The sequence below is a fragment of the Micrasema longulum genome, unplaced genomic scaffold (genome assembly GCF_059751315.1).
Source record: "Micrasema longulum isolate JH-2025_06_02 unplaced genomic scaffold, ASM5975131v1 h1tg000140l, whole genome shotgun sequence".
NCBI classification, from domain to species: Eukaryota; Metazoa; Arthropoda; class Insecta; order Trichoptera; family Brachycentridae; genus Micrasema; species Micrasema longulum.
In genome coordinates this window covers 382,875-396,800 of record NW_028277346.1, presented here as the reverse complement: position 1 = coordinate 396,800, position 13,926 = coordinate 382,875, and the positions used below count along the sequence as shown (strand labels likewise).

General features: G+C 33.4%; 1 protein-coding gene across 2 annotated transcripts; it reads left to right on the top strand.

The window, feature by feature from the left end:
- The first annotated feature begins 396 nt into the window (after nt 1-396).
- Atf-2 (Activating transcription factor-2) lies at nt 397-10,529 on the top strand. Of its 2 annotated transcripts, none has more exons than XM_088242460.1 (6): nt 397-679; nt 2,156-2,318; nt 3,059-3,176; nt 4,562-6,262; nt 8,035-8,201; nt 10,076-10,357. In XM_088242460.1, the coding sequence occupies exons 2-6, from the start codon at nt 2,180-2,182 to the stop codon at nt 10,237-10,239; spliced, it is 2,289 nt and encodes a 762-aa protein (XP_088098586.1). In that variant the 5' UTR covers nt 397-679; nt 2,156-2,179; the 3' UTR covers nt 10,240-10,357. The 2 variants fall into 2 exon arrangements, with proteins under 2 accessions (XP_088098586.1, XP_088098587.1); XM_088242461.1 differs by having other exon boundaries at nt 422-679; nt 3,062-3,176; nt 10,076-10,529.
- Nucleotides 10,530-13,926: the final 3,397 nt, after the last annotated feature.

The following is a 13,926-nucleotide window of genomic DNA, read 5'->3' as shown; positions in this document are numbered from 1 at the left end:
CCTTATGATCGATGCTTTTAAATATTACAATAAAAAGAAATTAAAATAAAGTATATTTGCAAATAAAAAAAAGGTTTTACCTGGCTTGAGGTTTCAGCACAATTGGAACAAAACAAACTAATTCTACTATAGTCACTTAATAGAAGAAAAAAAATATGTATTAAACCACTGTTTTAACAAATTAGTATGTTATTTTCAATTACAAATATAGAAAACACAATAAAAATTTTCTACGATCACAAAATCAACCGTCACCAACGTAATTTATAAACAATCGTGGCTTTTGCCTTTTGCCTGAACGGCGATGACAAAAAAATTGTTACTTTTAATACCAATGTTTATTGTTACAAATCGAATCTGCACAAAATGAAGTTCATAATGGAACATAGAATTTTTGACAGATGAGTAATTTTGACATTTTGTCTGTGACATTTATTAAATGACATTTCGGAGTATTTTTCGTAAAATTATTTTGTTTTTTGTAATTTATTGAATTACATGAGTTAAATACATTATTTTACATCCATAATTTTACTTCAGCCGTGCTAATTTAATGTACACCATTACGAGTAGGAAAAACTAGCGGAAAACAAAAATAATTACTATGTTGTTATTGAGGTTCCACACTTTAGTGCCAATATTGTTGTGTTTTTAAATAAATATTGATATTTTTACCACAGTAAGCATAAAAATTATACAATGTTAACCTAAAATTAAGGCATATGTGTCAAATTATTTATAAATCAATAATTATTTGTTATGATTTGAACATTGACAATTAATAGGTCGATGAATTAGAATGAAATAAAATTTAGGGAGGTCAGAAAGTTCTCTACATCGAATTCTTTTTGAGCCTTGTTATGAAATATACCCATGTTTTTATTATTGGTATGCACGATTTTAACCCCAGCATCTGTATTTAGTCTGTGTCCGGGCGGATTGTGCCCAGCGAGGTGTTCATATAATTTATTTATTTATTTGTATACGGCATTTCTGCCATTTACATATATGTAGTTTAAAAAGTGCTTGAAAATAAAAATCGAGCATGATATATTAATATACTCGTTCTATACACATTATAAATTACTTGAAATACATACATATTTTAAAGTAATTGTAAAATAACGAAATACTTTCATCAATCAAATTTTAACTATTTTCCCCCGATCTCCTGAAGTTGATTTGCTCTTTTTGATAAAATTATGTTGGTCACTTTATTTTTAAAGTTAGGCAGAGACAAACTAAATATATCAACTAATTATAACGGACTCAGTATTGATGTAGACATTTTTAACTGCACGTTGCATTTGTACAGAAAATTTCTTCATGGGGTCGATTATTTGGGATAGTTGCTGAATGTACATCTTGAGTGGTTTATGCTATGTATATGTGCCGCATGTAATGTATATGTTTGTGTATGTTTTATATGTGCGTTCATGTGTGTGCGTGGATGGCTCGGAGTGTACATTCGGTATTTTTATTTATTTTAATTTATTACCTCCATGGAAAACGCAAATGTCAACAATTATCCTTTTTTCACTTAAAATTCTTATTTATTTTTAATTTTTTGTCACATTTAATGTTTATATCTTTTTAATTTATGAAAACTTAATTGGTCTTTTTATGTTAAAAAATTGTTGTTTTTAATACTGATTTTGTATGACTGTATGTTTTCTAAATAAAATAAAATAAAATAAAATAAATATATATCAAAATATGATGCATATTCATTCCCGGTATTCTGTAATCTAACAATAGGTGAGTTATATAAAGCTACCGTTTGAGAATTTTGACAGTAAAATATTGTAGAAGTTCTGCTTAACCTAGGTGGTATATAGTATAGAATGAAATCAACTTCAGTAGATCACGGGTCTCAAACATTGGTTGTAGTATTTTATATAAAGTTGTAAGATCGGTTGATGTTCTTCATTCTTGCAATTTAGTTCATTTTGTTGTCTCTACACCTTGTAACGTGGCCTGAGTACCTGAAAACACGGGTTTGCGCAGTGGAAGAAAGACGCTATTCAATGCCTAATTCTCGGATTCTAAAAACATGAATTCTATGCGCTGTCCATGATTACCACAACACTCTACCATAAATCTGTACTTCATAAGTTTTATGTAAGATAAATAAATTAATAAATAAACATTTCAGGCTCTTTAAAGTCTCTACTCTAAGATGGGTGGCCCGGAAAAGCCGTTTTCGTGCCTGGAGTCAGGATGCGGAGCCTCATTCACTAATGAGGATCGGCTCTCAGTACACGCGAGAAAACATGACATGGTGCTTCAACTCGGAGCCAAGGGTGGCGCTTTTGTTGGTAAGTCTGTTTCCTCAAAATACCGCTAATCTGAATTTCAAATTTGACCTGATTGTCTTAAAGCTCGTATACATGCATCAGAAAATGATATGAGATCTTGTGCAAGATTTGACCCAATAAATATTGTGTTGTTTAATATTATTTATTTATATATACGCCCAATGGGCATTTTTAAGGACATATTTACCCATTATTATAAAGGAAAGTAGAAAGACACAATGGTATATAGTAGACTTGGTGGGAGTGGAAGCAGGAAAGAGGTGTTTAAAATTGAATTTGATTCAGAGATCGTTTGAAAGAAGACAACTTGTTATCAAAGAAATCAAGACTGGTATGTTTGTTGGCAGACCTAAGAATTCTGGGCATAGGGGCATGAAAACTATAGTTAGTTCTATGGTTATCGGTATGAAAGAGTATGTTTTGTCTGAGGTTTCTAGTTGGAATATTTCATTTTATTGAGCTTGGTAGTTTAGGCGCTTAAAAGAGTGAGTTGAGAATTTTAAATAGGACTAGAAGGTCGGATTTATTTCGACGGTCTTGAAGAGAAGATATATTTAAGCTAGCTAATTAGGTGAGATATGTGGTCGAATTCAGAAAACTTAAAACACATCCTATTTTTAGTGATACTTTTAACTTCAACTCTCATTTCAAATGCGTTTTTGTGAGTTTTGTGAACGCTCCAGCACTTGTAAATTGAATCATAAGGCGTAATTAAAATGTAATTATTACTGAACTTTTAGCAGATCAAACTCCAACTCCAACACGATTTATCAGAAATTGTGAAGAAGTCGGCCTGTTTCAAGATCTTCAGAATGTCAACCCATTTGATGAGACATTCAAACGTGCCATGGAAGTCAGGTAAAGGCCACTGTATAGAATATTTTCACACTCTCTATTGCCATGTCCTTTTTATGAATAAATTCAATGGAAGATTTTTTTCAAGCGACGCAATACAATGTACATTTATACTTTACCTAGAATAATACACTGTGGAGGTGTTTCTGTTAGTGACGGCAAGTCTATTTGCAATAAATTCAATGATTATTTTAATTCTGTTTATATACTCAACTTCAAAAAAAACTTTTTGAAACACTGTAAAATGAGACATTTGTCAGTGTGTAATAAGTTTATGTTCCTTTGATTATGTTTATTTTATTATAATATCAAAATTTTGAATTGGTCAACTATATTATGAAAATCCCTCTCTTCCACTCCTCCACTCTACTTCCTCATCTTTTTCAGAGCTCTTTTTTTTTCTCATGTCTTATTAAATATATTATTTTTCTCTTTACTGTGTCACATGTTCTCTCATTATATTTGTGAAAAACTTTAACTGGATGTATGTACTATTTTTTATGTTTTTTATTCTTATATAACAACTGTTGTTTTTCCTTAATAAATAAAAATAAAAAAATAAAATACTCCTTTATACGTAAATTATTTAAGATGTGCGCGGTATGGCCATACTCGCTTCGAGGTTAAAGACCTAGGTTTTGAGGCTAAAAACTAATTTACGGGGACCTGTCGCAATAGATCTACACAGGTAGCAGTGACATTAGGAGCTTATTCGATTAAACTTAATTCAACGACGTTTGAGTATGTCCAAATGCTTGCAGACTGGCTGGATTTCCTCCCTAGGGAGTTATTCATTTTTTAATTTATTTCAACAAAGGGAAAACATTTTTGAGAAGGGAATATGGAAGTCTAGGTATTTACAGGGCTTATATTTTACTTTTTTTTTACATTTTTTTTTTGCACCACAACAGGCCAAGAGGCCTAATTACAGTGGTGAATTACATCACAGAGCACCCAGGCTTAAGAAAAATCACATTTTTATAAAATGTTTGTGTTCTCACCAGGAATCGAACCCGGAACCTTCCGTGCGTGAGTCAAACGTCTTGACCACTACACCACGGAGGCCGCGGTGGCCACTTAAACCAGCCAACGACCTGTCATTGATGACCTATCAACGACCTGTCATTGGCTGGTTTAAGTGGCCACTTTACGTACTGTGTAATGTTCTATGTTAAATATCTATGTTATAATTTCTTATTTAATTTTCCTTTATTATTTCTTTATTTTCTGCTGATTTTATTTTATTTTATTTTATGTATCTTTATTTTCTATACTTGTGTATAGGTGTTTTGTTTCATTATAATTGTTTTTCAATATTATTTTATACTTTGTCAAAGGTGTAAGCCGTCGAAATAAATAAATAGCTTATACGATTTTTAATTTTTCAGAGCTGATACCAGCCACCTGACTCTAGATGGAAACATAATGGGAACATCTGATGACACTCTTCACACTCCGCACATATTCCCTCACATGTCTGATGAGAACGCTTCCGGCCTCTATAGCGGAAACACTGAGAGAACAAACCTCACGGTCAGCAGACTCTCTAGCGACGAAGGCTCTAACCAATTAACAGTAGTCAAATGCCTGTCCTCCAGTTTGGAAGACAACTTGTCGAGCGTCGGCCTGCACGAAAGTGAAAAGGATGAAAAGAATTACAGAAAAACAACCGTCCTAGTTGAAAGAAAGATCAAAAAGAAATCAGATAGTTCGTCGTCGAAATCGAAGCTTGTGCGACAAGATTCAATAGATCTGCCGGACGATTTAAACAATGCAAACGCTAGCCAGTATGATATGGGTAGTGAAAGTCACAAGCTAACAGCTGAAAAGGAAGCGGCTTTAAAAGATGACACGAGCGATAGAATTATGCAAATCCCTGTTATATCAATTTCAGAAATACCAAAAAACAACATGAGTTCTTTAGAATGTAAGGTCGAAGTTCAAAATAACAGTGCCACTCAGACTTTTGTCGTAGAGCAGCGGGGAGTTGCAAACGACGCCGTAAAGAGAGATGGAAAATTCTTGGATATCAAGAGTTGTTTAAAAACGTCATATTCAAAATTGATCAGTCAAAAATCTATAGACATGGCGCTTGTCCATTTTACAAATGAAGCCCAGTGCAAGTTAATGGATCTCAATAACATTTCAATAGAAGACTTGCCTGATTCAACGTCAGTAATTAAAGATGTCTGTTCACAGAATGATACGAAATCGCCTGAAACACCTACGGTCAACAGGCGTAAAAGACTTCTTTTGTCGCGAAGTAAGTCAAAAAATGAAAGCGAAATATCTACAGAATCGAATGTTACCAATAATTTTGACGATCGCGTGATTCCCAGCATAGAAGCCATCAATGGTAGCTTCACTAACGAAAGTCAAAACACCGGTTACGAACTCACTTTAAAATGGCCAGACGGTAAAAAAGTTTACCTGAAAGAAGTGCAACGGGATCTAAACGAAACCGCGGAAAAAACAGAAATTAAAAACACCGTTCCAATCGCGAAGGAAACAAGTGAATCTAAACCAAATGTCAAACAGAAAATTAAAGATATGATCAATAATTGTAATTCGCACGGTAATGATAGTCAATTAGATACTAGTACCAATATTGTATTGAATCCTTTTACAATTCTTCCTGAAAACTATGTCATAATGCCACCGAGTGTAATCGCGGACCAAGCATTAACTGTTCCTACTGTATTAGCGAATAATATTCAATTTCTCTCGGTCGTTTCGCCTCCCAAATTGCAAGCCCAGACCATTTTAATCCCGAAGAATGATCGATTGAACCTTCCAAGACTGGAGAGTAACAATCAGCCGGTGATCAGAGCTGTTTCCGGTGGGAATATCTACGCAGCTGACGAAGTGATGATTCTGCCCAAGGCAAACGTGATACCAAATAACCCGGCCAAAAATAACAACTCGTTCAATTTAAGGTCCGCACAAAAGAACGCTAAGAAGAAGCGGCCGAACAATTCACAGAAAAATGTCGAGGTCAAGACGGGGAACGATTTAAAAAATAATATCCCCGATGATATTAAGAGACAGATGATTCAGGAAAGGAATAGAATCGCAGTTTCTAGATACAGGTAATGATTTTACAATTCAATTTGATGATTAACCCTCCCTCCCCGGTGATGTGTAGCTAGTACACATTGCGTCTAATAACTATAATATCTTTATAAATATAATCAATATTTTTATTTTTATTTTTTTTATTATTTATTTTATTAAGTTCTATGATTAACATAGTCTAATAAATATTTACAACACAATATTTACATCTATACTTGTTCTAACATTATTTATCACCATTATACACTTAATATCCTAATTTATAATATTCACTGTTTCATATGTACATTTTCATTAATTATATTCACTATTTACACTATATATTACCTAATATTTTTCACATATATACTTTTTACATTTAATTTAAAATATATTTACATTTATTTCATTTTTTATGCTTTCTGGCATTTCCTCAAATAATTGTATTCCCTTGTACATAAGGCAGTTCTGGGACATTGCTTTTGATTTCTTTTCCAGTCTTATATTTTTAGATCCTCTTGTTGCATAGTTTCTATGAAAGAACTCATTATTTTTTAGTTTATTTTGAAAATATCTCGAAACTATTCCTTTAATATTTTTTTTATTTCATTAGCAACATTGAATTTGATTCTTTGATCAATTGTCGTGATATCTAGAAGTTGAATCATTTTCTTAACTTTTGTTCGTCTCCCACATCTTAATATTATCCTCATCGCTTTGTTTTGTATTATTTGGAGTCTCTTTAGATCTCCTTCATTACTTAAATATAAAATACTGGAGTAATAATCAATGTGGGGAACAATAATACTTTTGAATATCAGCAGAGAGGTTTTAATGTCTAATTTATTCCTAATCCTTCCTAACAGGGATACCTTCTTTGCGATTTTCTTACTCGTATAGTCTGCATTTTTTGAAAAAGATAATTTAGAGTCAATCCAAACTCCTAGATATTTTATGCTTTCAACATTCTCGAGAACCTCTCCATCTAATTCAACACTGTGATCACTGTTAAAACAGCGTTTCTTACCCATTATCATACATTTTGTTTTTCCTACATTTAGTTTTAGCTTATTTGCTTTAAGCCATTTGGAGACTGTTTTTAATTCTGCATTCATTTTCCTTATTGCTGAATCATATTCATTATCAGCTACATAAATTAAAGTATCATCTGCCTAAATTCGAACTTGGCAATCAGACAATGTCATATCATTTATGTACAAAATTGGGTTTAGATATTCAGTATTCCTCCATTACACATTTACGTATCGACTGAAATAATTTGCTATTAAATAATAAGTACTTATTAGGCACAAAAAAGCATTTTATCGAAAATCGCGGATAAATTATACTTACAGTATATCAATGTTTCGCATTGTTGCGTGTGAAGAAAAGAGTAAAGAATTTACGCCCGTCGCGCGTTGCAGTCAGTCACGTAGTCCAGTACTAGCTACGAGTATTTAGTAGATCACAGGAAGTTGGGGCGGGTGCACGTTTTGCCCGAGTCATTAGCGATACCCAATGGTTTTTCATGTTTTCAGCAGTTAGATTTGAAATATTATCATCTTTGAATTAAATTATGGTTAATTAAAGCCATTCCCTATAAATACTCAATTTTTCCCCTTTTAAATCTCTTATTTTTTTAATGTGTAGTGACTACACAGCACTGTAACTCGAAGGTGTTTTTAGGACAGTAAGGGAAAGGCTAAGCAGATTCTTCAATAAATAAAATCATCGTGTTGTTAAAATTCATCCTGATATTGATGTGTTGAAATCTATTTATGTATTTATTTTCCGAGTTTGCTTGCAGAGAGAAGAAATTAAACCGGCTGCAAGCGATACAGGAGGCCAACAGCAAGTTGGAGCACGTGAACCGAGGTCTGATCGACAAATTGGAGCTGGCCATGAAGGAGATCCGCGAACTCCGGCACGCTCTGTCTCTTCACGCTCACTGCAGACTGGAAAAACCTAACTCTGGTATTTATTAATCTATTTTGTATTTCAACAATGTTTGAGTATGGCCAAATGCTTGCAGACTGGCTGGATTTCCTCCCTAGGGAGTTGTTCATATTTAAATTTGTTGCAACAGAGAGGGAAAACATTTTTGAGAAGGGAATATGGGAGTCTACGCATTTACAGGGCTTATGATTTGTCATTAACTGGTTTAAGTGGCCACTTTACACACCGTGTAACATTCACCATTCTGCCTACGTTTGAACATCTACATTTCCTCAACTCTTCCATCTGTTGACTTTTGTGAAGTAAAAGATGAATCTCTCCCACATGACAAAGGTTTCACCTGTTTTACTTCACAAAAGTCAACAGATATAAGAATTGATGAAATTTGGATGTTCAAACATGGGCAGAATGGTGAATGTTACACAGTGTGTAATATGGCCGCTTAAACCAGCCAATGACAGGTCATAAGCCCTGTAAATGCCTAGACTTCCATATTCCCTTCTCAAAAACGTTTTCCCTCTCTGCTGAAATAAATTTAAATACCATTAACTTCTTTTTGTACTGCCATACCGAGTCGTGAAATATATCGAGATCTAATTGTTGCTCATTTTCAATATATTGCTCGGTTGATTGGCGAATTCTTCGCAGCATTCGTTTTAAATTTCTTAATTTGAAACAAGGGCGTACGTCTTGTACGGCGTAATGGTACATATAAATTTATTGAGGAAAGTAAATCAGGACAGTCAATTTTGTCGTCGATGATGTTATTTATTTATTTATATATGGCATTTCTGCCATTTACATATATGTGATATAAAGAGTGCTTAGAAATAAAATTATTAAAAATAAAAAAACGAGTATGAAATATTAATATACTCGTACTGTACACATTATTAATTACTTGAAATACATACATATTTTAAAGAAATTATACAATAACAAAATACATTAATCAACCAAATTATAACTATTCCAACCCAATCTTCTGAAGATGATTTGCTCTTTTCGATAAAAATATGTTGGTCACTTTATTTTTTAAGTTAGGCAGAGATAAACTAAATTTATCAAAATGTGATGCATATTCATTCCCGGTATTCTGTAATCTAACAATAGGTGAGTTATATTGAGCTACCGTTCGAGAATTTTGACAATAAAATATTGTAGATGTTCTGCTTAATCTAGGTGGTACATAGAATGAAATCAATTTCAGTAGATCAGGGGTATCAAACATTGGTTTTATTATTTTATATAAAGTCATAAGATCGGTCGATGTTCTTCGTTCTTGCAATTTAGTTAATTTAAGAGAGTCTAAAATTTTGTTATAATTTAATTGATTAGTAGAAAAACCCATCTTAAAATTAATATGTCTAAGAAATTTATTCTGAATTCTCTCAATAGAATCTGAGAAAGTGATTTGATAAGGTGACCATATTGGAGAATTATAATCTAGTTGGCTTCTAACAAGAGATGTGTAAAGATATTTTAATGTGTTTATATTATTAAAATCTTTTCCGGTTCTAAGTACAAATCCTAATAATTTTACAGCTTTGTTAGATATTTTAAAAATGTGCTCTTTAAATAATAATTTTGAATCGAACAAAACACCCAGATCGCTCACGGTAGAAACATCAGTAATTTTAATTTCATTTAACATGTAATTATACAGAAATATCAAATCTGATATGCTGAAAGCGTGGCCATACTACGAAAACATTTTTTGTATCCAATTTCCCATACCACTAAAGTTCTCATTTTCTCCAACAAAGATCTTCACTACATAAGACTTCGAGCTGAGCCGTGCCAATCATTTCCCCCAATCTCACGTCGCTCCAATATTTTTTAGTGGCCTTTGGCTAATGTTTACTCACTAATATTAATTTTGTTAATTCCAGGTTTGCCAGTGTTTACGCCGGTGACCCACCAAAGCGTTATATTCGCCAACAGCGCCAACATTCACTGCACATCGAACTCTGAAGAAATTTCTACAAAAGTACACAATTCAAACCTGCTACCACACTCCGCGACATCAAATCAAATCAGCCAAAACAATCTTTAAAGGGATTAAGAGAACTCTCCGCAGAGATTATCAAATACTCAGCATCATTCCATGGCAACATGTCGACAGTAAGTTTGTTAAATCAAAGAAAAAAATGTATGCATATTCTGCTTTTCATAATGAAAACTTAATTTTAAATTAACAATATTTTGAGTTTGTCCAAATTTTTGTAGACAAGAACTGGATTCAACTCCCTGGGGAGCTGTTTATATTAACATATTACAACAGAGAGGAAGAACATTTAAGAGAAGGAACTCAAAATATTGTTGATAAATTACCTGGTCCATGAAGAAGTATAGAAATTGAAAAAATAACATTTTCAGGCGTTGCCTAGTATGCAGGTGAAATAATTCAATTAGATGAATCTCACTCGCATAAATAAAGGTTTCAGCCCTTTAACTTCACAAACATCAACAGATGAAAGAATTGAAGGAATATAGATGTTCAAATATAGGCAGAATGGTGAATGTTACACAGTGTGTAAAGTGGCCACTTAAACCAGCCATTGACAGGTCATAAGCCCAGTAGATGCCTAGACTTCTACATTACCTTCTCTTAAATGTTCTTCATCTCTGTTGTAATATGTTAATTTTAAATAAAATTAAAGATAAATGTTAATTTTCCATTGTAATCGGAGCCCTGATGCCTTGCAAAGTACGCAAGCGTAGTTACAACTTTAAAGGACATTTTATTTTATTTTATGGGTGAATTTGTGTTTGTTGCCAATTTCACTATATTGCCATACCTTCTATAAATACTTTGTCTTCTGTATTGGGAACTTGTGGGCTTTATATCTTTTTTCCTGATCATGCAGAAGAAAAAAACTCAGCTGACTCACTGCGTTAGCCATGTTTCGGTGAACCATACATTTATTTGATCCAAACGGTGCGACCCGTATCGTTCGGCTCATTGTCATAGCCGTTTCGCGCCTGAGTTTGCGAATTGAAGTAATTTAAGCTGATCCGCTAGCCGGTTCAAAACTCCAGCCCAAGTACTTGAACTGCGAGCTGACCTGCAGCTCAAAAAATAATCTTGAGTTGCCCATGCCTAGTACATGGTTCAATTAACCGTATTGCCTCCGCTTGATGACAGTTGTCACCCGAAGTGGCGTCCTTTGCTCTCAGTTCTTGATCCCTCTTAAAGTCAAACCATCGCACACCCAAACTTTTTAGATTTACGTTGACACACACATTTAGTAATGAAATTACTTAAAACGATAGTACAAATGGGTCTACGCAAGACGGAGATATTTATCCCGCCAGTAGTGATGTGAAAATATGTTGAGGCAGTGGTGAGGCGGGGTTCGAAAAACCCCATAACTAAATGCCAGATTTATCCTATTAATAAATGAAAATTTTATTATGAATAAGGAAGTTTAGTGGATTTTAGAGTTTTTTTTTTGTTAATTTGACTATCAAACTTAGACTAAAAATATTTTTTTCTGTATCGTATTATCATCGCTATGATTTTTTTATGTTTCATAATTTAAATTAATTACTCCGCATGTGATGTCACGAGTTTAAGATGATGAGTTTTCCTGGCATTTAATAAGAGAACTCTGCACCTGTCCAAACATGCCAAACGTGGAAAAATATGGCTACCCGGAAACCGGAACTGATTGGTTATATATTGTTCACCTGATTCTGTGACGTTTCAATCATCATCATTCCATGATGTCCACAAAGAGCCTCCAGGCATCTCTGTCGGCGGCTAGCTCCCATGGCGTAATCTGCCGGTCTAAAAGTAATTATATTTTAGTTACAATATTTGAGTTTGTCCAAATGTTTGTAGACAAAAGACTGGATTTAACCCCCTCGGGAGTCATTAAGATTAACAAATTACAACAGGGATGGAGAATACCTTTAAAAGGGATATTGAAGTCTAGGCATTTACAGGGCTTATGACCTGTCATTGGCTGGTTTAAGTGGCTACTTTACACACTGTGTAACATTCACCTGGGGTTAAATCCAGTCTTTTGTCCACAAACATTTGGACAAACTCAAATATTGTAATAAAACCAACTGGTCCAAGAAGAAGTTTTAAAATTGAAAATTGTTTTCAGGCATTGCCTAGTATGTGAAATAGTTCAGTCAGATGAACCTCTTCACAACAATAAAGGTTTGAGCTCTTCAACTTCACTAAAATCAACAAATGGAAGATCTGAAGAAATATGGATGTTTAAACATTGGCAGAATGGTGAATGTTACACAGTGTGTAAAGTGGCCACTTAAACCAGCCAATGACAGATCATAAGCCCTGTAAATGCCTAGACTTCCATATTCCCTTTTCAAGGTATTCTCCATCGCTGTTGTAATTTGTTCATATTTTAGTTACATAAAACTTTTAAGTATTTTTTTTAACTGAAATACCTTTAAAAAATATTGTTTTTATCTAATTTGTGTTTTTTTATTATTGCGCGACTAAAAAGAAAACGTTTGTTTTAAAATGGCAAAATCGTATGATTTCCTAATTTTGCGTTCGTTTTACCAGACAACAGCCTTAAGTGCTCTAATTTTGACCTCGTCTGAGAGGACATTTCCCATAGCACTGAATTTCCTCATTGTTGGAAAAAATATTTTAGTTACCTGTCGAGTAAGTTTACTCAATTACCCGTAAATTAAATGCGGATATAATAGGTTTTTTTAAGTATTGTCTGCTTAAGTTGTATTATATTTCTAGCCATACTGTACTGTAAACTATAAAGCAAACAGAATATTATTTTTAATCCATGACAAAATACCTTAGCACTTAATTGCAATTTATTCCTGTGATACTAATTGATGTTAAATAAATTATTTAAAAAATATTGTTTTTTTATTTCTACATTTTGATCAACTTTTATACTTAAGTTAAGCTAAGGGAACTTTTACCCCTAAAAAAATGATTTAAACATTTAAAAAATCCAGAGCGCACAGTGTGGGCGTGGTACGCGGCGCCTTGCCGCGCCAGCGCGGTCACTATGGACACTGCACTTGTTATCATATATTTAAGATTATCACGTCTGCGTTGTGACGCAAAACACTCCCCAACTATGGCCAAGCATTAAGAATAACTTACTATTACAAGAAGTGCCCTGACTTGAGAGAATCAAAATGACAGCAAATCATATTCTCTCGGTTAAAAATTTAGCAATAATACATATAAAATAAACGCTATAAATGATAATTTTCACAAATTTCAAATGTAAACAATATTTTTTTTATTTATGAAATAAATCATCGCGCGTGAATGTAAATTTAATTCCTTCTACTTATCATGCAAAATGTGTATTTTTTTCCATCATGCCTAAATATTTTAAATTATAATTCTATTTATTGCAGGCCCTGTTGTTATCCACAATCAATGGTGTCATGTATTCATTGTCTGAGCGCGTGCAGATGAAAAATACACTTCTGCGTTTAAAAAGAACCAGAATCATGGACGAATGTTATCCACTGTGATCTGCTGTGTTATGTTGTTATGACAACTATCAGATAAAAATCCTGAAGAAGGATATCGAGTGAAGAAAAATTTGCTTCGTAGTGTAGTGATTGGGGTGTTTTTCTACTATGCTTAAGGTCCCGGTAAGGTTGACATAAAACATTAGCCTTTAACGATGGTTTTCCACTTGCGTGGAAATTAACTAATTAACAGTCCCTGGACTTGCACCTAAAGCGTAATACTGATTACCTTACCTTCCTGTAACAG

Excerpts from the sequence above, each read along its gene's own strand:
- Atf-2 (XM_088242460.1), top strand. The coding sequence starts at position 2,180 with ATGGGTGGCCCGGAAAAGCCGTTTTCGTGCCTGGAGTCAGGATGCGGA. Across the intron at positions 3,177-4,561 it reads AAACGTGCCATGGAAGTCAG|AGCTGATACCAGCCACCTGA; the intron begins GTAAAGGCCACT and ends TTAATTTTTCAG. Across the intron at positions 8,202-10,075 it reads ACTGGAAAAACCTAACTCTG|GTTTGCCAGTGTTTACGCCG; the intron begins GTATTTATTAAT and ends TGTTAATTCCAG.